This window comes from Erythranthe guttata, chromosome 5 (genome assembly GCF_056151865.1).
Source record: "Erythranthe guttata isolate IM_541 chromosome 5, IM_541, whole genome shotgun sequence".
Lineage (NCBI taxonomy): Eukaryota > Viridiplantae > Streptophyta > Magnoliopsida > Lamiales > Phrymaceae > Erythranthe > Erythranthe guttata.
Genome location: NC_142537.1, coordinates 18,866,886 through 18,890,813, shown reverse-complemented (window position 1 = coordinate 18,890,813; position 23,928 = coordinate 18,866,886). Strand labels below are relative to the sequence as shown.

Genomic DNA, 23,928 nt, shown 5'->3' with positions numbered 1-23,928 from the left:
TTTTCAAATACTAATTAAAATCCACAATAATAATATTGTAAATTATATAGTAAACATGGATCTAAAAATTCAAGAAACTATATTATTATTTATTTGGAAAGTAAGAAAGGGAGTCGAATTAATTATGTAAACACAAACATCGAAAGTAAGAAATATAATCCTAACAAATTAACAAAAGATATTAATAAAAAAAAAAAAAAATCATCGATCAATTTTCATTCAAAAGACCAAGTGTTGTCCTTGCGAATCTGGTCTTCCTCCTCAGGGGTAAGGTCGTTTATGATTCCAAAAGTATCTCGAATTTGTTCAGGTTCCTTCCCCTTTATAGCGTTTGCGGCAGCTAGTGCCGTCAGCTTAAGCAGGGTATCTATGTTCAAGTAGTTAGCAGCCATCAGGAGATTAAACAGCGTCGTCTTCACATCAACCTTCATCAACTCTGCGTCGTACTCCTCCGCTGCCGCTTTCGCTTCCGCTTCGGCCGTCCTTTCGGCTTTGTGGTGGCGTGTGCAGTGTTGGACGACCATCTCCAGAGTGTTGGAATCGACGTTAGGGAGTGGGATGTTGCCGTCGGAGCAGCCGTCCTCGATCATCTGGTTAATAGTTTGAGATCTTGCGGCGACGGACTCCTCAACCGTGAAAATCACTCCGTCGTTGCTCATCAGAACGACCATCTTTTTCTTTTTTGAGAGAGAGAGAGAGAGAGAGATCGCTATCTGTACTACTGGAGAGAGAGAATAATTGGTAGGTCTAGAGAGAGAAAGAGCGCGAATAGAATATAATAGAATGGGAGAAGAGATCGTGGGGGTGGCTTTATTTATAGAGGGTTTTTTTTCTCTTTCTAATCCAAGTCAAAATCGAAGTCAAAGCTTGTCCTTGTTATGCTAGGAAAATACTAATAATATTTATTTCTTACCATGCGGGTTAGTATTCTTATTTCTTACCATAATAATAATCCTCTTCAAATTAATCCACATCTTCTCCCGTGTTTGTTTTATTTACGTCTTTATTTTGCAAATTAATACCCTTTCCTACTAACACTATATAACATCCACCTTTTCTTTTTTTTACCATAATTCAAATTAAATATCACAAATTATAAATCAGAATTTGTTGAATATTATTGTATAGATCCAACCCAACAGGCCCAAATATCTATATAGAAGCCCAAGATTGCACATAATTCGAGTCCAAGGTTGTTCCTATAATTAATTAATGGACCAAATCCTTGTAGGAACAAGAACAAAAATAAGCAAACAATATAATCTGCTCAAGACTGCAACTCTCTTGTGCAGCAAGTACAGAAACAGTAAACAAAGATGACAAGAAAAACAATTCTCTCTAACATAAAAACAGATCAATAATTAAGCATTTCAACGCGAGACAAATCATCGATACCTCAGTTAAGATGGTTATGATTGTTTTAGTTCACTTGGCTCCACCAGTATGTAAACTGGCCTCCCATTCAACCTAATTTCTCCCTCTATGTAAATGTAAACACAGCTACCACTTCTGAATCAACTTTTTTTACAACACTTTTATTATATGCCTACTAATAATGACAATTTTATTACCTTCATCACCTCAGGCAATCCAATAACACAAGCACATTCGACCACCTCAGCCCCCACCGATTCTTCAAATTTATTAATTGCACAAAACATATCATGCATCAATACCATTTAATTTGTTACAATATCAAATCCGGAGAAAGGGGAGATAGATCGATCGATCGATGGAGCAACACGACAAAATAGGTTACGTTCGTACGTACCCAAAAGTTTAATAGCGGCAGAAAGGGTCCCACCGGTAGCGATCAGATCGTCAATAACAACTGCCTTATCCCCTGCCTGTACAGCATCAACATGCATCTCATAACATTCACACACTACTTTGCCTATACTTTCCACAAACAAACAAAACCAATCACATATACTCTCTCTCTCTCTCTCTCTCTCTCTCTCTCTCTCTCTCTCCTTGCCCTTGCTACTGCGGTTTAATAGAGATGAAGTTAACGGTGGTGAAGTGGGAACAATTCAAAAAATACAATAATAATAAATTCAATTGAGTTTATGATTCCACGAATTTAATTTTGATAAAACAGCATTAATAACATCTATAAATGTGTGCACGTGCATAAAGTATTTATGATGTATACATAACCTTTGTTAATTTCTAAAGCTGTCATCATTTACAGTATCTACAGCTTTATCTTAAATTCACCTCTTCCACTAACTATAATCACCTAATTATAAATATTTGAATCTTGGTTAAATTGTTCATCTAATTGTATATCCAAATTAATTGTTACATATTTGAAATTCAACGACTTTAAAAGTAAATAAACAAACCAATAAATATAATATATGTACCAAAATTTAAAGTGAAAATATTATAAAACAAAACAAAATGACCAAACTATATTGTCCAAATCATCAATAAATTCCTTGTCTAGTGGTACTTGTTTGTATTTGTAGAATGGTAGGTTCAAATTAATTAGCCATCTTCTTAAATTCTCAATTATAATATGTTGTAATTAATGGCTAAAAAATGAAGGAGGAATATATAAGTATTGTAGAGGTGGCAGTTAGAATGTGAGAATCTAGGAAAGGATAAATTGGTACTTTTGATGAACATTGACGGCTGCACAGAATCAATCTTTTAAGATTTGATTGTGGTCCCCAACACTAATTTGTTTCTTCTTCACTTTTTACTTTTCGTCGGTTGTGATGATGTCAGCCTTGTCTCGCTTACGTCGGTCTTAGCTTCCACCAAAATCATAAGGGGGACGTTTATCCCGGGATGAGTTTCTATTTCTCGGCGTAGAAGAATTTAAATAAAATAGGAGAATGAATATGGTGGATGATAGGATGTGCTGAATCTTGTGTCCATGTGCACACTGTACTGGAAAATGACATTGATGATAACACAATAACTGGAATTTTTTTGCCGCATATGATCTCTTGTTGCTGTGCAGTAGTATATATTGGGTAGTGTATCCCGACATAAACAACGTGCTTCACATATACTAGATGATAAATTTATTGTTGAAGTAAACATCAAGTGTTTATTACATACATGTCTGATAAAAGAATATACATTGAAATTGTCTTCATCTCAGTAAAATATGATCTAATAAAAAAGACGAAAAACAACAAAGAAATGGTGAATGAATTTTGGTATTGCAGTTAAAAGAATTTTGGTGGTGGTGTATGTTCCTTCCTCTACCTTCCTATCTCAACTAACGTAACCGCAGCAAATACAAGGAAGAGAGTACCTCCAATATATGCAATTGTCTGTTCAATAAACACAAATTATTAATACCATTTTATCAACATATATATGTAGTCCAAAAAAAAAAAAGTAGCATGAATCTAACCTTCTCAGAGAGGTATGTTCCCAGGAAAGATCCCCCCAGAACCGCTAACTGCAAAAGTATTTATTAATAATAATAATGTGGTATCAGATTCTTGTTATTTACAATATATATTGACTATTGAATACCCATTTTTGCAATAATTAATCGTGGGTGTAATTATTAGAGAATTATATACCAATGTTGCGACTCCATGACCAGCAAGTGCACCTGCAATTACTCCAAGAGGTGATGATGCCGCAGCTAAAGCTGAAACAAACAGTCTTCTTTTCCGTTAGCAAAAATATCTTTTAAAAAAATTTAAAATAAATCAAAAAGTTTACCGATTGTGGAGAAAAAGGATTTGTCGCCCCATTCAGCAACAAAAACTAAAAGGAAAGTGCTAATGACAGTGTTGGCAGCAGCAGATAGAGTACCAGCTCCAGATCCTGATACTTCCGATACTGCCAGCTCAGCCTGTATTATTATTATTATTATTATTATTATTATTATTATTGTTAAACATACATTTTCTTCTTCTTATTCCTTTTAAGTTTAATCTGCAAAAAATCAGTTTAATCACAGAGCTTATAAATTCTTCATACCTCCTTTTGTTCTTCTTCTGCTTTTAGACCATCCCCGGATGAGGCTTCGATCAATGACGACACACCAAAATACACCTGTTATTAAATAGTGCAATTTACAACAATACGTTACAGTGAAAATCAAGAATCTAACGTTCGGTTGGTGTATAACTAGTTGTCTTTGTTTAGTACTACTAGGTAACATCAACAATTCCTTACCAAGAGGCAAACTGCAGCAAGATCATCGATCGGCAAATCAGAATTTCCAAACCTGATATATAACAGTTTTTAAAGTATATGTTTAATTATTAAAAGTTTTAAGACAAAAGCAGCTTTCAGTTGTACTTGTTTTGTCTACGGTATGAGGAAAAGCAAACCTCAACGGGAAGATGCCATCAACATAGTGAAAAGTTCGTCCAAGAACAACCGATATAACTGTCATTACCCTGTTCACGTTATTACAACAAAACATCAATTAGTTAATGGAAGAAATACATTCTTGACATCAGAACTACGACAATGAACTTCCATACTGAAGCTCTCAGAATTTAAAATTTTGGAAATTTGCGGAAACAATTCAAGCCAAAATGCCAAATAAAAAAAGAAAAAAGAAAAACTCACGATAGTGCACCAAAAGTCCCTATGAAAGTGACAGCAGCAGAGTTCCTAGCTGCTAGAAGTGCCTGCTCAGAACATCAACTAAACCAATGTTCATCTTACTACAGAATTAACTGTCAAAATATTACAACAAACAGAGTTAACATACGAGACAAACCATTGATTTGAGAACATTTTTTTCCAATCATTTATCTCTTTATTTCAGAAAATAGAAACTACAGAGGGAGTTGATTTAACTGAAAATGGATCAATTTTTAAGCAGCAGAAAACATCATATATCGCGAATATGAGTTCATTGAAACAAAAAACTGATATTTCTACTATCTTACCGCAATGAAAAAGGTTTTATCTCCAAGTTCGGAAAAAAATATCAGCAAGAATGCCTGCAAGAAAAGATAGCGTTCATGAAGTTAATTTTCTGCTATATTCATCCAAGCATGTGAAAATCTCAGTATCCATTCAAAACCAAATATTGAAAAATAGAAAAAAGGGTGAATGCAGGAAAGGTTGCCAAAATGATAGCAAAAATTATGCGGATTTCAAAAAAATTACATATAGCAATATAGAGCTCAAGCACGGCATATAAAAGTTACAGGGAGAATTTCCTAACTGAAGCAAAACCTGTGCTAATATCGTCGAACTCCCCTAAAAACGGAAAGGATTGCAGGCTTGTAGCAACATCTGAACCGGCAAATGCTTGTTGAGTAGTTTGAAGAGTGAAAAATCCACACAACAGCAAAACCTTCAGATAACTAAGTGACGGCGCATTTTGAACTCCGTAATCTAATGATGTAGCACTTTTCTTCCTTGGATTATTCAACCACAAAAGTTCTCCAGGAGAGCTCCAGATTTTACTAGTACGAGGCAAAAGTGTAAAGTTGTAACATTTCTCCTTTGTAGTCGTAAGTTCCTGAGCAAAAACATAGCATATCAAACAATTGGAATATCAATTTTTTTTTTAAATAATGGGAGCCGACATTTTTTTCCAATGATCAATGTAATAGTTGTTGCTGTAATGATGCACCTGTACGTTATACGTAAATACATGTGAATGTGATAGTTAAGAGAATCAGTTTATAGTCGGATAGTGTGCTGATAATGGTTTAGCCAACCTTCTTTGATGCAAAAGATGGGATCTCCGAATCATATGGAGACTTTCCAGCAAAAATCTTCCCTACAAACAAGACAATTCGCTTAACTAATCATCAACCAAGAAAAATATGCTGATATATAAGCTTGCATCTACATATAAACACACACACACACACACAAAAATGTACTACATTTTCCTTCAAATGATAGGACTTTGTGCCTTTTTCTTGTCCTTGACCTCAAATCCAAGGGATTACTTTGCGGAATTCAGTGATTGAACAAACTAGATCCATCTTGAAATCGAACAAAATGTAGTGACTAGTAAATAGTAATCAATATTACATAATCTTGTGACTCTGGATACTTAATATTGTCAATAATCACAATTTATAAATAAAAAAAAAAATCAAGAAAGTAGTTTATCCCAATTCAGATTGGGGGCAGTGGTAAAGCACGGTCCAAGCAAATACTAATGCAGCCCACTAACACAAGTATGAACAAACACAGTTCCCACTTACTTATTCACCAAAAAAATCATTTCTTTTATTTTTTCCAGAAACAAAAAAAAAAAAAAGAGCAGCAAAATCTTCACTGAATTTTCTCAGTCAAAGAAGAAATTACATGAACAAACTAAAAATGAAATTAAAAAAAAAAATGAATGAGCAGCGGAATTACTTGAGAAACGGAACTGTGGAGGGAAGAAGAAAGAGAAAGAGGGATTATTCCTGTGATCAGCACGAGAGCTCCATGGAATGGTGGCGAAGTGAGCACCGGGCAGAGTATATACCATTATTAATTAAATCAATAAAGAAATGGGGGTTTCAGAAATACGGTGTGTGCGGATGCAAAATGTAAGCCATGAAATAGAGTAATTGTTGTGGAATAGAGTAATTCCTCTGAGATATGCCCAGTTGATATATACCTGTGTGTGTGGTGGAAACCAACAGCTGAATCAGTGAATTGCATGCTGATTTGATTTCCCATGTGGGCCCCCACTAACTTCTTTATTCAATTTATTGGGTAATTGCCATTTTGCACCCTTAAATTAAAACGATAGCAGAATGCCCCCCTCAATTTATATTTTCTTGGCAAAGTGCACCCTAGTGCATTTTCCGGCTGAAAATGTCACCGGAAAAAAAATATAGTAATAATAATAACCACCTTAATATTATTGTTATTGATAGGCACGCATGTTGCTTCATCATATTCATTCCATAATCATATGGAAAAAAAATTTATTGCATCAAATAAATTATCAGTAAAATTGATTTATTTGTAATTAATTATGATTTGAATAAGAAATATGCATTCCCATCAGAAAAAAAAAGATGGCAGAGAAAAGAACAGAACAATTAAAACCTTTCCACTATCACTGTAAATTTGTAATTAGATATGAATAAATAAAGCCTTACAAAAAGGCAATATGGTTAAGAGCTCTCTATTCCTCGTATGATCTGCGGAAGACTAATAACATCATCGTACCAAAAATTACATCGTCAAGGAATGTGCATTCCCTTTCTCGAGGGAAAAAAAAATAATGTACAATGTATGTGTCTGTATTCTGATTCTGAAATTAAATTACGTCGTCATCATCGTCATTACTGCCGGATTCCAGCACGCACCTAGGCTTCCCCAGAGAAAATTAGAAACTTCTTCTCCCATCGAAACCTCCCGGATAAATGGAAAGCAGGAGTTATTTCCCAATAAGTTTATAATAGGCATACATGCCCGAGCCAATGAAGCCAAGAAGCTGCCCAATTACATTCAACTGCAACCAAAACCGTAATTATATAAGACTTGTTGCATCACAAATTACAAATGCTAGCCTCAATGGTGTAAGAGAACAAATATAATGTCATGTATGATGCAAATAGAATGGAGATTGCACTTACTAAATCAAATGGTAGCCCACCAAATATTACCCAGCCGAGCGTAATTGTGAATAGATCCTAAACAAACAAGAACACAGACTAAATGAGTACAGGCACAAGGAATGGAAACAGTGGTTTGCAAGATTTTGAATGCTGCTCGATATTATTGACAATATCAGATTTTTACGAGCAACGAAATGATTTTTTTCCCTAGTCCTTGCAAAATGAATTGAAAACCCTCGAACAACATTCTGCTATAATGCACCAGGATGACTTATCGAATGTTTTTTACCCTCCAGAAAGTAGTTAAGTTGCAGTAGCATTCAGAAGAAAGAGAAAACATGTACTTGTGAACATACCTTCAAATTACCACAGATTGTCTGAGTGAGAGCAGAATTCAAAGTTGTGTTGAGGAATATACTATAATTCAGGAAGAAAGCTAGTATACACGACAAAAGTAACACCACCTGACATCAGAAAATCCAGCAAACAAACCAAGTTAATGTTGTTATACGATTTCCCCAATCTGAAATACAAATAAAAATACAAATTATGATAACTGTGCCTCAAGCTTTAGTAAGCAAATATTACCAGGAAACCAGGAGAAAACAAATTCGGAAAATTCATTGTCAACTCCAAGTCACCTCGGAAAAGGGTCCACAGAAGTAAAACAGGTCCGCACAAAATCCCTACAAAAATATATTTACAAGATTTAGTATAAAAATTTAACAAAGAAAATACTCCAATGTCTGGTTACTCACCGTTGCACCACATGAGGCCAAAGCTATTAAGCCCACTGGTTTTTCCTGGCCAAATAAAATATCAGAAACGAAAAAATAAAAACGAAGGTGCAAAAAGAAAATGATGGACAGAGATTGAAGAATTGGTACCAATTCGAGCTATGGTTGCAAGGTATATTGCAGTGGTGATGTTGGATACAAAAACAATTAGATATCCGTATGTGTCAAACGACAAGTCCCGAGATCCGGCAATAAAAGCACCAAAAACTATCAATCCCACACTGAAAAAATCCACAAGTATCCAGTTATTAAATGAAGGGAAAGAAACGTCTGATTTCAAGAAACATTTATAATTATTTATAAAAATAAATAGGAGGGAACCTCACCTTCCAAGAATAGGGCGAGTGTACCTCTGCTGCACGAGGATGTACTCGACAATCATTGTAAATACAACTGTAGTTCTACGCAAGGTTGTATACATAGGAACATTAACACCTCGAACAGACTCCATGGTAGCTAGCTTTCAAAGTAACCAAGACAAGATTTTTAATACATTTTTTTTATGAAGAGAGAGAAAGATTACTAGATAATATAGCAGGATAAAGCTAAATAAACAAGTGGAAGAAATTATTACCATGTAAAGCAAATAGGCTAAAGCAAGAGGCGAAGTGTTGATCAATGTCTTTATTGGTACCAACGTTTTGAAATTGTCGGTGATGGCTATGGATTCATTAGCATGAAAAGAAATGAGCTTTAGGCGTCGTAAAGCATAAAGAAAGCAGCATGAACATATCATCTGCAGCAGATAAAATCAATGAAAACAAATATGTGAATTTCATATATCCATGTAATCAGAAAATTGAAGAGGCACAGTTACACATTAAATTCTTAACGGTTTGACCCGTAGCCATAGGAAGATTCTGTCATTCTAGAATATTTGGTTTGAGTAATGCTCCATCCATTCTTTTTTGTTAGTAGTTTAAGGCTTAGGCGCACAGATTAAGAAACTCACTAAATAGCCTTCACTTTGACAAGAATATCCAACATTACCCTATTATAATCTCGCCACTAACTGATGTGATAATACTCTCCCAAATCCATGTCTATTCTTCTCTGTCTACAATAAATAGTAGGGGGTAAACTTGGGGGGGAAGGTGTTTTTTTTTTTTTTTGCTAAAGAGATAAATAAAATGGTACGGGGGATGTAGCTTACAACAAAGATGTTTCGTAAGATATGGTCTTATTGAAAAAACCAAAGAAAGAACGACAAGAATGATAACATGAAATCTGTCAGGAATAACAAAGAGCCATTGTGCCTCTACAACAAGGGTTCAAACTATTAAAAACTTGTCCAACACGTGGTGAAAAACAGTCAATACACTAGATACACAATAAAGACATTACGTCATTCTAAATATATGTTCCCATTAGATGTATATGCCAATAAGATCCTAGATTGGCGTCACTAGGAAACAAGGTATTCATTTTACCTGACAAAGTGTGATGACGTTGGCACATGGGAAGCTGTACGAAGAAAGAGCTGCTTTATTGAATAATACAAGGAGGACTGCAAAATTAAACTTAAAAGTCATTACATTCAGAAAATACAGGTGAGGAGAATGAGGAGTTTAATCAAATTCGGAAGAGAAAACTCAGCATGAAGTGCGATTAGCAAGTTGAACCAAACAGCCTGACCTTGTAAGCTATGCCAACTAAATAATCTCAGCATTTGTCGATAACTGAGTTGATTTTAAGTTCTACATTCTAAATAATACTTCATGGTTTAAAGTGATTACAGATTACCGAAAGCAATTTTGACAACTAAAGATCCTTCTTCCACTATTCAATATGCTCATGTGAGAATTTTGACTCTGAAATTTGAGTCTTCAATACATGTCAGACCGCGTAAACCCGATAGATCAGTAGCCGGATAATTAATTAAGGTTTTCATTTATTTGTATGTCTCCCAAGATTGATACTTTTGGCATTACAAGACTCAATTTTTATCCAGAACAAACATTAATTGAAGAACACATGATTCAAAATATTCAAATTTACTACATTTTATATATATGGAAACATCAACCAATACTCGAGTAAAACAATTTTATGAACTTCACCATCCAATCCATTAGGGCCGAGATAAAAATTAGAAAAAGAAAAAAAAAAAATTGAATCTTTGAAGAAAATCAAGGAAACCAAATTACGGGTCACAGCTAATCACCAACTAAATCAAACCCATACGTATCAGTTCTTATAAAATAAATTTTTAGAAAAAAAAAAGGGGAGTACCGGCGCAACCCATATAAGAGATGGCGGCATAGGCGCCGCGTTTAGTCATGGCGGATCCTTTAAAAAGCTTCTCTTCCACTCTCGCCGGAGGATCAGTCGACGCCATTGGCAGAAGCGAACTGCTCTTCGAATTCGTCGCCATTGATTTTTCTCAATAATCGAATCTCTAGTTTTTACAGGGATGAGACGAGACTCTCTTGACTTTCATTCTTTCTTTCTTTCTGCGTCTCAATTTCTTTTCAACACGGAATTACAAAACCAAGATTTAATTATTTATTTTGTTAAAATACTTATTAGTATAAGCCAAACACCCACGTTCTAAAGATTAAATTGAAACTATGCGACTCAGAAAAGGAATCAATGGCTAATTAGGAAATTTACAGAGTGGTGGGGTTCTTTCTTTATCCAGAATTATTGCTTCTTTTATTTTTATTTTTTTTAAAATATTTTTGTATTTATTTACTAACTAAATAATTTTAGGGCAAATGTCAAATAGGCCCATGACAAGGGCACTTAATTAACATCCAATTTTAATTTTTTTGTTTTTCAAATAAATTCAGCTCATTCAAACTTATTTGCAAATAAGAAAAATCCCTTTATATATACAAAAATTACCCACACTTCATTGAAACCCAATTCAACTTCAATTTCATGATTTACACCTCAATTTAGCCCAATTACATCAATTAACCAATTTTAACCATAATTTTAATTTTGACCCCAATTTTGACCCGCCACCACCGGAGACTGCCGTTAACTTTTTTTTTTTTTTTTTGAATTTTTTTTTCCCAGAATTTTTTTTCTTCCGGCCGGTCAATTGCCGTTGACCGCCGGTTCTCCGGCGTTGGTTTTTTTTTTTAGAAAAAAAATATTTTAATTAATATTACTGTCTTGGCTGCTAAATTACTGTCTCCGGCAGTTATTTAACTGTCGGAGACAGTAACTTAACTGTTAATTGACTTTTTTTTTTCTTAAAAAAAATTATTTTAATTAATATTACTGCCTTGACTGCTAAATTATTGTCTCCAACAGTAATTTAACTGTGTTAGACAATAATATTAACAATATTACTGTTCGGGGAAATAATATTCATAATATTACTGTCCCAAACAGTAATATTTCTGTCTGAGACAGTAATTTAGTAGCCAAGACAGTAATATTAATTAAAATATTTTTTTCTAAAAAAAAAAAATCAACGCCGGACACCGGCGGTCAACGCCGGAATCTGACCGGAAAAAAAAACATTTCAGAAAAAAAATTATTTTCTGAAAAAAAAAACTGGGGGTTAATGTGATATATTTGTTTAAATCCGGAGTCAATGTGTAATATTAAGGAAGTTAGAGCATAATGGGGGAATTGATAAGAATTATATTATGGAGGGTATTTTAGACTAAAGACATGGGGATGAGTTTAATTGAGAGACTGTTTTTTTTTTGTGAACCATAATGTATTTAAGTCCCATGTGATAGGCTTTTTTGCCATTCGCCTATAATTTTAAAGCTACTAAACATTAAAATTAACTATTTGTTATTGTCCACATAATTCTTAAATTTTTTTTACTATTATTGTGTGGTGAAAATGCTCATTGGATTCGCTAATCGTAATTATCTTGACTTACTCATTTTTTTTTATGAATTCGGTGATCGATTGAAGTGAGATGTTCGTTTAAAATGGAATAAATACAGACGACTAGAGCCACCTAGACAGCTAATAATGTTCATTATAGTGAAGCTGAACATACAAGTTTTTTCTTGCATATAATTTATTTTACATTAAAAATTCTAATAATTGAGGTTAGAATTCAATGCGAAGTTGCACAACTTTGAAAACTATGAGAGTTGATTCTTCGATTTTGATTTAATAATTGACCGAAATTGGGCCGAGAAGACCAAACCACTTTTTACTTAAAAACCTTAAGAATTGGTCTTTGGGTGTGTTGGATGCTAAATACCAACACGCAAGTGCACGTATCGCAAACAAGTAGTAAAAGTGGACTCGTGAGAGTCGGATGTCGATCCAACAGGGAATACGTAAATTATCTAATCCTAAGTACCAAATTCTAACAACTATGATTTTTATCCAGCATACGCAAGTTTGTCGAGTTAAATCAATTAAACAATTAAACTAATTAAGAAAACAAAGAATCACGAGAAAATATCAATATAAAACGGATCTAGGATTTTATCTTCCCCCTATGCAAGAATTGCTCACCCAAAACCCCTCAATTATGAAATATATGATTCATGATTATTAACCCGAGACACAAATTTACTCATAACCCGCTGTCGCGTGTATTATGAGTCTATTATTCATAAACGGTTCACTATATGTCTATGCAAACCAATTATAAATAAAGCATTAACTAACAAGTCTCGTAAATGGCTACCTAAGGTGATATCTGTATGTCTACGACACCACATGCAATTGACACACTCATCCGGTGAAAACTACTCGAAGGCTCTTCTAGTTACCGTCTAATTATCAAAATAGCTCTGTCGAGTCAATCCCAATAATCACAGATAAAGCACATAAATTGATCAAGTTCATGCACTAACAATCATAACAAGTAGAAGAAATAATCATAAAATCATAATTGCATAATCTCAAGAAAACGGGTTCACAATCCCCACATAGGGTTCCAACAAAATCCTAGATTAAAAACTTAGCTACTCATAACGAAAAACATAATAAACGTAATAAAAGTCATAGATTAAGAAAAGATAGGTGAAGGAAGAATTATGATGAAGATTCGTCAAGTCTTCTTCTTCGTTTCTTCCTTCTCTCGCTCCTCTTGCTCCAAGATTGTGTCAAAAAGTCCCCTTTGATTCGTGCTTGGTTTGGGCTTAAATAGATGTCCCAACTTGGTAGATGATTCTAGGTTTCCTTGTGTGTTTAAAAGTCCAAAATTGCCTCAAGCGTGATTTGGCACGGCCGCGCGAAAATCAATGCAATTCTCGCACGGCCGCGCGAGAATCGCCGAACCTTCTGCCCAAATTCAGCATTTGGCACGGCCGTGCCAAAAATAGGCTAATTTTGGCACGGCCGTGCGGGCCTGTTTTCAGCCAATTTCAGCATATTTTTGATTATTTCACTTTTGGCCCATATTTTCTCCAAAATTGCAGTTTTGACCCCAAACTTTTCCAATTCTTCAATTTGTACCTAAAATACAATAAATCAACTTTTTAAGCACCAATTATCGTTAATTCACACAAAAATCTCAAATAAAAAGATACGATAAAATGTAAAAATATACACTTAACAGGGTGGGCCCATTTAGCACTTTAGCTTGCAATGACATGACTTCATAATAGTAGCAGTAAAACTTAATTAGTAATTAAAGTTAATTGAAAGATTAAATCAATTAAATAATGTACCTATCAAGTGAAGATAATAATGTTAATGTTTAAATTAAATAGGAATTTAATTTATGGCATATATGTTCATCAAAATATAGACAAATAAATAACTTTTCAACATCGATCCACTATTTTGAATTTTCAACACCGTGTGCATGTTTAGTCGTTGTTTTCTCCTCTATTTCTTGTCCATTATATATAAATATATGGTGGTTATTTTTTTATAATAATTTGGTGTAGCGGCTTAGATCTTCCCATTTCAAACTTAGTTGATCCCATTTGTGTGGCTTAGATCAGTTGAACCGACAGTTACATAATTCACGTACGGTCACATGTAGTTTCACATTTCATTTTCAAGCTTGATGTTGTTATACATACATGTGGATTCGAGTCATATATATATATATATATATATATATATATATATATATATATAAAAGATAACACGATCATCATGTCAACAATATACATACATAGGTTCTTATCTTCAAAGGCAACTAAGCTTATAGCATGGGTGGTACGTATTATTAATTATATATAGAGCAATTTGGTTCTTAATTTAATGGATTCATCTAATTTCATGCACCATGCATGGAATTAACCGATCATCTTTGGTTATTAATTTCTTGATCGGGACATTTTTCTAATACATAATAATAAGACATGATGCCTTTTTAATTATATTAATAATTCTGCAAAGGAGTTTTTGGACATATATATATATATATATATATATATATATATATATATATATTAATTAAAGCAATCACTAACAAGACACCAATATATAGATAGAATCAAAATCATGATCATCCCAAATACTGTCAAAATGTGTACATCAGAGGCTGCATGCATGCATACATTTATAAAAATGTAATTTTCATTGAATACTATATATATATATATATATATATATATATATATATATATATATATTTAAAATTATATAAGTCGGCATCATTTAATTAATTATTTATATAATTATTAAAAAAAAAAAAACTTTTTAATTTGACTCCCTATAAAATTAACAAGTGATGAAATATGATGGATCAGTTGGCAGCATGGGAACGCCGGGTGACTAAATATAAAGGATAAGTAGGGGACCTAATTTTACTTTATTATCCAGATCTGTCGATCACCCGACCCGACCACCATATATACTTATTTCATTATTTGAATTTTTGTGTACATGCATGTATATATATTATTTTTGGTCACACGCTGCTGATATTGAAACGACGAATTAATAAAACCATAGTAGCTAGCTGGAAATTTTAAATTAAATAAATAAAAAAGTGAAAAACATTGAATATAAATGTGTCCATTTTTTTGGGTTCCACCACACGTGCAAACCCACAGGGCCGGGGGTATTGATTCGAGGACGCGTTTGATATATGTTGATCAGTAATACTTTACCAAGAAATTGTCTGTACTTGCTTTGTATGTATCAGCTGTGTGTGTATATATATTGATAATATTGATGGTGGAAGCCATGCATGGGACTAGTTTGTCGTGCCGCCATGCATAACCACCACGTGAACTTCACAAGGGCCATCTTTAATTTTCTCCAACACTACTACTCACTCTTCTTTCTTATTACACTATTATTTATTTATTTCCGGTCCTCGATCTCAATTTTAATTATCTCTGCTTCCGACCATTCTTCTTCTATCCTTTTGAAAATTCAGCCTATTCAATAATTTACAATATATATTCAATGAATTCATAATTCAATATATATTCAAGATTCATGCATGAACTGTACTATATTTCATAAACATGTCCAATCAATATGTAGTCATGAAAAACAAATTAAATGTGTGGTTTTATTCGAATCAATCTGTACCTAATTAGCTTGCTAGACAGCGCGGGATATACGATCCTACATATATATATATATATATATTTCTCTAATCTTTAAATTCATTCAAATTTTGATTTTCTAGCTACTAATAATATTTAACCCAAATCGATCTGATATATCGAATCGGTATTAATGCAGAGTCGATCGAGAAATTTACCGACCCGTGGAAGTATTACTTGTTTACAACATATTTTATATATATATATATATGGTGTCAAACCTACAAATTAAAATGATATACTATCTTTTTAGTATATTTTATAAGTACGTACACATCATATACGTATTAATGTTATTATTATATTATTAAAACAAAATACGAGATGAAATATAGTTTTCAAAGAAATAAATAATTAATCATATGGCCTTGAAATCTTAAAGCGATATATATATACACACACACGTTCATTATCGGAAGAGGCAAATTAAATAATGTATATCAAAACACACAGTGGTGAAGGGGGCAAAATGAAATTCACCCATACTATATTATGACCCTACATGTATATAGTTTCAATCATAGTTATTCATTTATTGGGGCTCTTTGAGAAAACCCTCTCACTACTTTTTTTAATTGAGGGAGGCCCAAAATATTTTAGTCCATTTGAGAAAAGTCCATACCTATTTTCAGCCATTATGTTTTCCACCTTTGCCCCCACCCGCCACATCATCACACGCTCAGCAATTTTTTTTATTTTTTTATTTTTTTCCATTTTTTTCCCGTCTTTTCTGTATCAGTTTCCTTAATTGACTATGAAGCATAGTCGATTAGCCTTAATCGACTATGCTTCATAGTCGATTAAGGAAATTCTTTAATTTAAAAAAAAATATTGTTTTTAATTTTTTTTTCTATATGAGGTATATTAATCGCCTATGATGAACCATAGTCGATTAAGAATCTGCTAGTAAACATAACAAACTACAACTGCGAAAAAATGCAAAATCAACTATATTTTACAAAAAATAAAAAATATTCAACCATTATAAATGATTTATACAATTGAAATCAATAAACAAGAGATCCAAAAAAAATAAAAAAACTGGAGTCGATCAACCTTAATCGACTATCAGAACATAGTCGATTAGCTTAATCGACTATGAACATGTGCATAGTCGATTAAGGTTTCAGCCTGCGCGAAATTCTCTACACGCACCGTCCTCCGTCCAATCCTCAAAAAAACCCAAAATCGGCCTCCACATCGTCCCCACACCACCCAGAGCTCCTGCCATGGCCGAACCCGTCATATTTTGAGCATGTTCAGCTCCACCAATTAAGAAAACTAATGTAATTTAATTTAATCCCAATCCTAATTTAACTTAATCCCAAAAGCAACACCCATGATTCCTCTTTCTCGCAGATCCGGCACATCCTGCTGCTCGCCGCCGCCGCAATGCCTCCGTCTCCGGCGATGTTTTGCGCCGTCCGATGCAGCGCTCTCCGCCAATGCTAGCCCGAGCCGGTCGATTTCGTTAAAGTTACGTTGTTGCCGCACCACGACTCCGCGGCGTCGCAAACTAAATCCGCCTCGCCGGCGCATTGTTCCGCCGCCGCTGCTTCTGCTGTTGCTCGTCATGGAATTGGGAGAGGATTTGCTCGTCGTGGAATTGGGAGAGAATTTGCTCTTCGTGGAATTAGGGTTTTAAAGTAATACATTGACAATTAAGGGTAGATTTGGAATTATAAAAATAACATTTGGTGGAATACTAACTAAGGGGGTTTTCTCTAATTATTTTTGGGAGGGGGGTTTCCTTAACTACATTTCCTAGATGAGGGGGGTCTTGCTAATAATCCCTTGTTTATTCTCCACATAATTGTTGTAATATTCTTCATAACTAATAACATCAATACATCCGACAAAATTAAAAGAATCCTAGCTAATAATCTAATTAACAAAAATCAAGAGCAATCGCTTCATTATAAATTAAAATGAATGATTGGTGCACTGCAGTCAAAACGGCAAGACAGTAGATCTACTGTGTGTGTGTGGGTGTTTGGTTTAACTAGGTTTTGGTAAGAAACATTGATACAATGACAGACAATGTGGGGCGAGCCCTGCATATCCTCTCCGTCTGATGATAAGAAAAACAGGGGGAGGAATTGAAGACCAAACAAATTAAAGAGGCAAAGCACAAAGTTGAATATATGAGATGTCCGAATCAATATAATGCCCGACCCAACTTCAATGCCATTCTCCTTCCAACCCGACAATATAATTAATTCTTTTTCTCTTTTTCTTCCTCTTTTATTCACTTCTTCTATTTTCCTTTTATATATATCTATCTCTTTCTTTCTTTATATATATTTATAAGACATACTTCATCCTCAACATACACTTCATTATATATTCTTGCTTTTAATTCGTTTCATACATATTTATATATAGTTGAAAAGTGCATCTTTAATTTGATTTATATATTTAATTTTGGTTGTGCTTAATAATTAGCTTGGAATTAATATTATTGTTTTTCGACAATGGAGCTAGAACTAGGGCTGGCTCTTCCGAACCAGAGTAGTAGTAGTAATGGTCATGTGATGGTGAAAGGGCTGCAGCTTGACCTAAACTCATCTTCTTCTACTACTACTACTTATCAAAATAATCTTCCTAGGTTTCTTTATCAAGATGTTTGTTCCGATCATGATCATCAACAAGAAGTTGAAAGCAAGGATTTGTCTTTACTCTTGTGGAGTGGCCAACCTAACGAAGAAGACGACGATCCACCCCCTCACAAATGGACAAATCTACTTCACTTAAACGACAACGTACAGCTGTAAGACTCGATCCAATCTTATATATCATGTGTATGTTTGTTATATGATATACAATATTCTATACTTATATGCTTAGTTTAGCTTGTTTGTATTTAATTATATGTAAGTATTTGTCTTTAATTAATTGGTGCATGCATGATATGCGCAGGATGAATGATGATGAAGAAGATACGGAAATAGTGGGATGGCCGCCGATAAATTCAGTGAGGAAGGAGTTGCTCCACCGCAACCAGCAGCAGCGGCAGCGAGTGATTAATAATATTCCGGGGGCGAGAAATAATAATAATAAGTCAATGTATGTGAAGGTGAAGATGGAGGGTGTCCCCATTGGAAGGAAAATTGATCTCAGCCTTTATCATTCTTATCTATCTTTAACCCATGCCTTCATCCACATGTTTGCTAAATGTATGTATGTACTACCTATATATCCAGCTGTTATATTATATATTATTCACATATATATATATATATATATATGATGATTTTAATTCATGAGACATTTATAATAAATAAATTATTGATTCTTGATTTTAATTAATATATATTGCAGACACAGCTGCTTATAAAGAAGAGAATAGAGATGGGGGGGAGTATAGAATCTTGTACCAGGACAAAGATGGAGATTGGATGCTTGCAGGAGATGTCCCTTGGGAGTAAGTATATATATAATTTATTTATTACTCTTTGCCTATGGATTATTAATTATGATCGATTTCTAATATTATTAGCTGATTAATTATAAATATCAATAATTAATAATACATTTTGGATGATTTTGCAGAAGATTTGTGGAATCTGTGAGACGTGTGGAGATAATACTAAGGAAAGACAACTAGCTAATTAAGATGGATTATATATATATTGTTGTCAGAACTCAGAATTAATTAATTAATTAGGTTGTGTGTTACGTTGTTGAGGATGAATGGACAATTGCAAGTCTGTACTTAAATTAAGTATTCAAGGAAAAAACCAGAACAAATTGTAGAAACAACAACTTGTTATCCTTACAATCTGTTGTAATTTTATGATTTATATATATAATTATTGTTATTGTTTCAGTAGTTAGTACTCCTCTTAATTACTAGGGTAAATTACAAACACCCCCTGAGGTATGGTCAAATTACAAAAACCCCCCCTCTTGTTTGGATAATTACATCTACCCCTCAACTATGATTTTTTCTTATGGTGCCAAATTCAACATAATCATCTAGATTCCGTGAAATGTGCTCTAGTTTGTATTCGTTATGTGTAAAAATACAGTTTTCGATGCACCAGAAACTGATATATACAAGTTAAAAATCACATATTATGATCATCTTGCTTCATAATGTAGAGTTTGAATGGGATAAAACGGGTACAAAGTGATAATATTCCATATAATCTCGAAGATTCCACTAAATTTGAGGAGTTCTGGGGGTGGTTGTAATTATCCAAACAAGAGGGGTGTTTTTGTAATTTGACCATACCTCAGGGGGGTGTTTGTAATTTACCCTAATTACTATATTATTATCTCTTGGTAGGTAAGAAACAGCTTATTACAGTACACAGATTATGACAAACATTTAGTTGTTTGTAAATGGCCCAATTGTACACTTTTAAAAGGCCCACTCTTTTGGGCCTGGACTCTGTCTCAGCCAATATTTACAATTTTACCATCACCGACAATTAATTAATTGTTATTCAATCTTTTCAAATAACATTATTTTGTTCTCAATATATATATATATATTATCATCCAAATATCATTATATTACTACCACGACAGCATTATAAATATATAATCCAAATATAATATTTCAAGAAGCAGGAAAATGCCATCTATATCCAAAGAATGATTTCCAAAGTGTATTTCATATATTTTGACTGCATATTTTTTATTGTATATAAATATAAAATATGATTACATAATCTTGTTTCTAGTCACAAATTTTGTGAAATAATTATGTAACTATATTGAGATTTTGGATTTAATGGATCACGAATTTCTATTTATATATTAATATTGACAAAATACAAAGAACAATTGATATTGTTATTACCGTAACAAGATTTAGTAGCTACTGATGTAATGTAATAAAAGAAGAAGAAGAAGAAGAAGAAAGAAACAACTGTAATTATCCAGCTAATACAGTTTTCAGACACTCCTAAAAATTGACCTCGGATCAAATCCAACGGTCCGTATTCTCCGCGATCCCAAATCTACCTCTTAATTCTTCCTTTTTTCCCATTTTCAGTTCAACTTTACCTTTCTCTCCCCACAAATTCGCAGCGAATCTAGAGTCCGACGGAGAGAAAAAAAAAAAAAAAAAAAAAAACACCGGCGTCCATTTTCACACACTAATACGCAATTCATCTCTCTGCCTGAATATTCTTCTCGTCCGATTCCGGATCTGTAGTCGTATTTCCATTTCTGGTTTCCGTCACTGATATTCCGTTCGCCGGCGCCCGGATCTGAGTCGTTGATCACTTCTCCAAGGTAAATCAATTCCAATACCCGTTTCTAGTTCCTCAATTTTTCTATTAGTTTTCCGCACCAAAAGTATGAAATTTATGCAATGCTTATATTATATCAATCCCACTGTTTTTTGTCACTCGATTTGAGAATTGCCGATTCGTAATTTCATTCCAGTATTGACGGAGCTGATTTAGGGCACAAAAAAAAAAAAAGGTCAAATTTTTAACTAATGATACAAAACGAGTAAATTGGGGGTTTTTGGAAATTGTTGATGTAGGGTGGGCGAATTGAAGCCATGGCTCTTCGAAAGGCGATCGGAGCTGTAAAAGATCAAACAAGCATAGGAATAGCCAAAGTTGCTAGCAACATGGCACCTGAGCTGGAAGTAGCCATAGTCAAAGCAACCAGCCACGACGATGACCCTGCCTCCGAGAAATACATACGCGAAATTCTCCAACTCACCACTTTTTCTCACGGCTACATCACTGCTTGTGTCATTGCCGTTTCGAAGAGATTGGGCAAAACCCGCGATTGGATTGTCGCCCTCAAGTGCCTCATGCTCATCCACCGTTTGCTCAACGAGGGTGACGCAATTTTCCAGCAGGAAATCATGTACGCTACTAGGAGGGGTACAAGATTGTTGAACATGTCCGATTTTCGCGACGAGGCTCATTCGAATTCGTGGGATCAGTCAGCGTTCGTCCGGACGTACGCTCTGTACTTGGATCAGAGGCTCGAGCTGATGATCTACGAGCGGAAGCTGAGCTCAAACGGAGCTGAAATCGAGAGATTCGGTGGCAGAGATGACAGGCAAAACTACCGTTCGCCTCAGGAATCGAACCGTGGTTATGACTACAACGACTCTCAGAATAACGGGATGCGCAGAGCAAGATCCTCCGGTGATGTTCGAGAGTCAACAAACGAGAGAAAAGACGTCACTCCATTGCGTGAAATGAAGCCAGATAGGATTTTTGGGAAGATGGGCCATTTGCAGAGGCTGTTGGATCGGTTTCTTTCCTGTCGGCCGACGGGCTTAGCGAAAAACGAGAGGATGGTTTTGGTGGCTCTGTATTCTATTGTGAAGGAGAGTTTCAAGCTGTATGCGGATGTTTGCGAGGTTTTGGCGGTGCTTCTTGATAAGTTCTTCGATATGGAGTATCAAGATTGCGTGAAGGCGTTCGATGCTTACGCTAGTGCTGCAAAGCAGATCGACGAGCTTGTCGGATTGTACAATTGGTGCAAAGATACCGGTGTGGCTAGATCTTCTGAATATCCGGAAGTGCAGAAGATTACTAGTAAGTTGCTCGAGACTTTGGAGGAGTTTGTGAGGGATAGGTCGAAAGCAATAAAGAGTCCCGAAAGGAAATTAGAAATCCTGCCACCGCCACCTCAAGAGGAGGAGCCGGTGCAGAATATGAACGAGATTAAAGCACTGCCAGCGCCGGAGAACTATACTCCTCCACCTCCACCGCCGCCCGAGCCGGAGGCGCCTAAGCCCGTACCTCAGGAGCCTACATATTTAGTAGATTTGAGGGAAAATGCAGTTACCGCTGATGACCAAGGTAATAAATTTGCACTGGCATTATTTGCCGGACCGGCGGCACAAACTGGGAATGGCTCGTGGGAGGCTTTTCCGACGAATGGAGAACCGGAAGTGAGTTCTGCGTGGCAGAATCCGGCAGCTGAGCCTGGCAAGGCTGACTGGGAGTTGGCCCTAGTCGAGACCGCTAGCCATTTATCTCAGCAAAAGGCGGCAATGGGCGGTGGATTGGACCCGTTATTGTTGAACGGAATGTACGACCAGGGAATGGTTAGGCAGCACGTGAGCAATTCCCAATTGACCGGCGGCAGCGCCAGCAGTGTGGCCTTGGTGGGGCCCGGAGGAGGGAAAACTCTGGTGCTGGCACTCCCCGGACCGGAAGGTACGGTGGTGACAGCTGGACAAGATCCGTTCGCCGCTTCACTGTGCGTTCCACCGCCTGCTTACGTGCAGATGGCTGATATGGAGAAGAAACAGAATTTGCTGGTGCAGGAGCAAATGGTGTGGCAGCAGTATTCGAGAGAAGGAATGCAAGGGCAAGCTAGTTTGGCGAAGATGGGTCCGGGAGGGTATTATCCTCCGGGTGTGCAGCCCATGATGCCTTATGGAATGCCGCCTGTAAATGGAGCGGGAATGCCGCCAGCAGGGTATCCATATGCTCCTTACTGATTCTTTCGGTAATATTTTTTTTCTGTATACATTAGATTACTTGTGTTCTTGGTTGTCTAATATTACGTACACAATGTATTTTATGTGGTTTTGATTTGCAATTTTGCATGACTTGGGATGGTTATTATGTAATCCAATTATTATGTGTCTTGTGATTTGGTTTGGTGATGTTATAAATGATGAGCTCTTTCGATATGTGAAATAGTGTCTCTATTTTTCATGGTAACTTGCTGATTGGTCAATATCTAAATTGGGGGTTTGTATGTTTGATTTTGTTTTTCCGGGGCATGACTGATGACTCACTAGATTGTACTAAGAGGATTAGACAATGTGATGTTTAAGAAAATTTTGACGTTGTCTTGCTCAAATAGTAGTTAAGTACCTGTATGTTTTCCATTGATTTTTCTTGTGCCTTTGACCTTGAATCTTGATATTATCCAAATATCTATATTTAGTCCAACTTAATTAATATCTGCAACTATTTGTGGACTGATATTAATATTCATAAAATTAGCTGAAATGATTTCGAACATTGTCCTAGTTATTATCACTTAACAAGACTTTTTTTTTTGTCTTTTTTTTATATACATATATAATTTTATTATATAGCTGTGGTTTGACTAGTAACTGAGGGTGGTGGTTGTGGGGGATGAGAGTTGTTCAACTTCAACCATACATACAAGACAGTTGTCCATCTTATAAATCATTAAATTCACTGCAGACAA

The 23,928-nt window shown here is 35.1% G+C and overlaps 5 protein-coding genes across 5 annotated transcripts; 2 read left to right on the top strand and 3 right to left on the bottom strand.

Moving 5' to 3' along the window:
* Positions 1 to 42: 42 nt before the first annotated feature.
* LOC105963602 (SKP1-like protein 1A) lies at positions 43 to 700 on the bottom strand. The gene has a single exon (XM_012988022.2). The coding sequence runs from the start codon at positions 669 to 671 to the stop codon at positions 216 to 218; it is 456 nt and encodes a 151-aa protein (XP_012843476.2). The 5' UTR covers positions 672 to 700; the 3' UTR covers positions 43 to 215.
* Positions 701 to 2,991: 2,291 nt separating this feature from the next.
* LOC105963573 (GDT1-like protein 1, chloroplastic) lies at positions 2,992 to 6,596 on the bottom strand. Its single transcript, XM_012987988.2, has 12 exons — positions 6,322 to 6,596; positions 5,667 to 5,728; positions 5,165 to 5,464; positions 4,884 to 4,937; positions 4,558 to 4,619; positions 4,314 to 4,382; positions 4,156 to 4,207; positions 3,958 to 4,032; positions 3,697 to 3,829; positions 3,552 to 3,622; positions 3,377 to 3,424; positions 2,992 to 3,293 (listed from the first exon to the last, which is right to left on the bottom strand). The coding sequence occupies exons 1-12, from the start codon at positions 6,434 to 6,436 to the stop codon at positions 3,222 to 3,224; spliced, it is 1,113 nt and encodes a 370-aa protein (XP_012843442.2). The 5' UTR covers positions 6,437 to 6,596; the 3' UTR covers positions 2,992 to 3,221.
* A 410-nt stretch (positions 6,597 to 7,006) lies between these two features.
* LOC105963574 (UDP-N-acetylglucosamine transporter UGNT1) lies at positions 7,007 to 11,002 on the bottom strand. Its single transcript, XM_012987989.2, has 10 exons — positions 10,550 to 11,002; positions 9,748 to 9,824; positions 8,892 to 9,053; positions 8,644 to 8,777; positions 8,408 to 8,538; positions 8,279 to 8,323; positions 8,109 to 8,206; positions 7,877 to 7,984; positions 7,539 to 7,595; positions 7,007 to 7,414 (listed from the first exon to the last, which is right to left on the bottom strand). Exons 1-10 carry the CDS (start codon positions 10,689 to 10,691, stop codon positions 7,340 to 7,342), a joined length of 1,029 nt encoding a protein of 342 aa, XP_012843443.2. The 5' UTR covers positions 10,692 to 11,002; the 3' UTR covers positions 7,007 to 7,339.
* Positions 11,003 to 18,099: 7,097 nt separating this feature from the next.
* On the top strand, positions 18,100 to 19,518 carry LOC105963597 (auxin-responsive protein IAA28). The gene is made up of 4 exons (XM_088818291.1): positions 18,100 to 18,538; positions 18,688 to 18,944; positions 19,090 to 19,192; positions 19,321 to 19,518. The coding sequence occupies exons 1-4, from the start codon at positions 18,243 to 18,245 to the stop codon at positions 19,373 to 19,375; spliced, it is 711 nt and encodes a 236-aa protein (XP_088674417.1). The 5' UTR covers positions 18,100 to 18,242; the 3' UTR covers positions 19,376 to 19,518.
* A 768-nt stretch (positions 19,519 to 20,286) lies between these two features.
* On the top strand, positions 20,287 to 23,405 carry LOC105963572 (putative clathrin assembly protein At4g32285). The gene is made up of 2 exons (XM_012987986.2): positions 20,287 to 21,015; positions 21,272 to 23,405. The coding sequence occupies exon 2, from the start codon at positions 21,290 to 21,292 to the stop codon at positions 23,201 to 23,203; it is 1,914 nt and encodes a 637-aa protein (XP_012843440.2). The 5' UTR covers positions 20,287 to 21,015; positions 21,272 to 21,289; the 3' UTR covers positions 23,204 to 23,405.
* Positions 23,406 to 23,928: the final 523 nt, after the last annotated feature.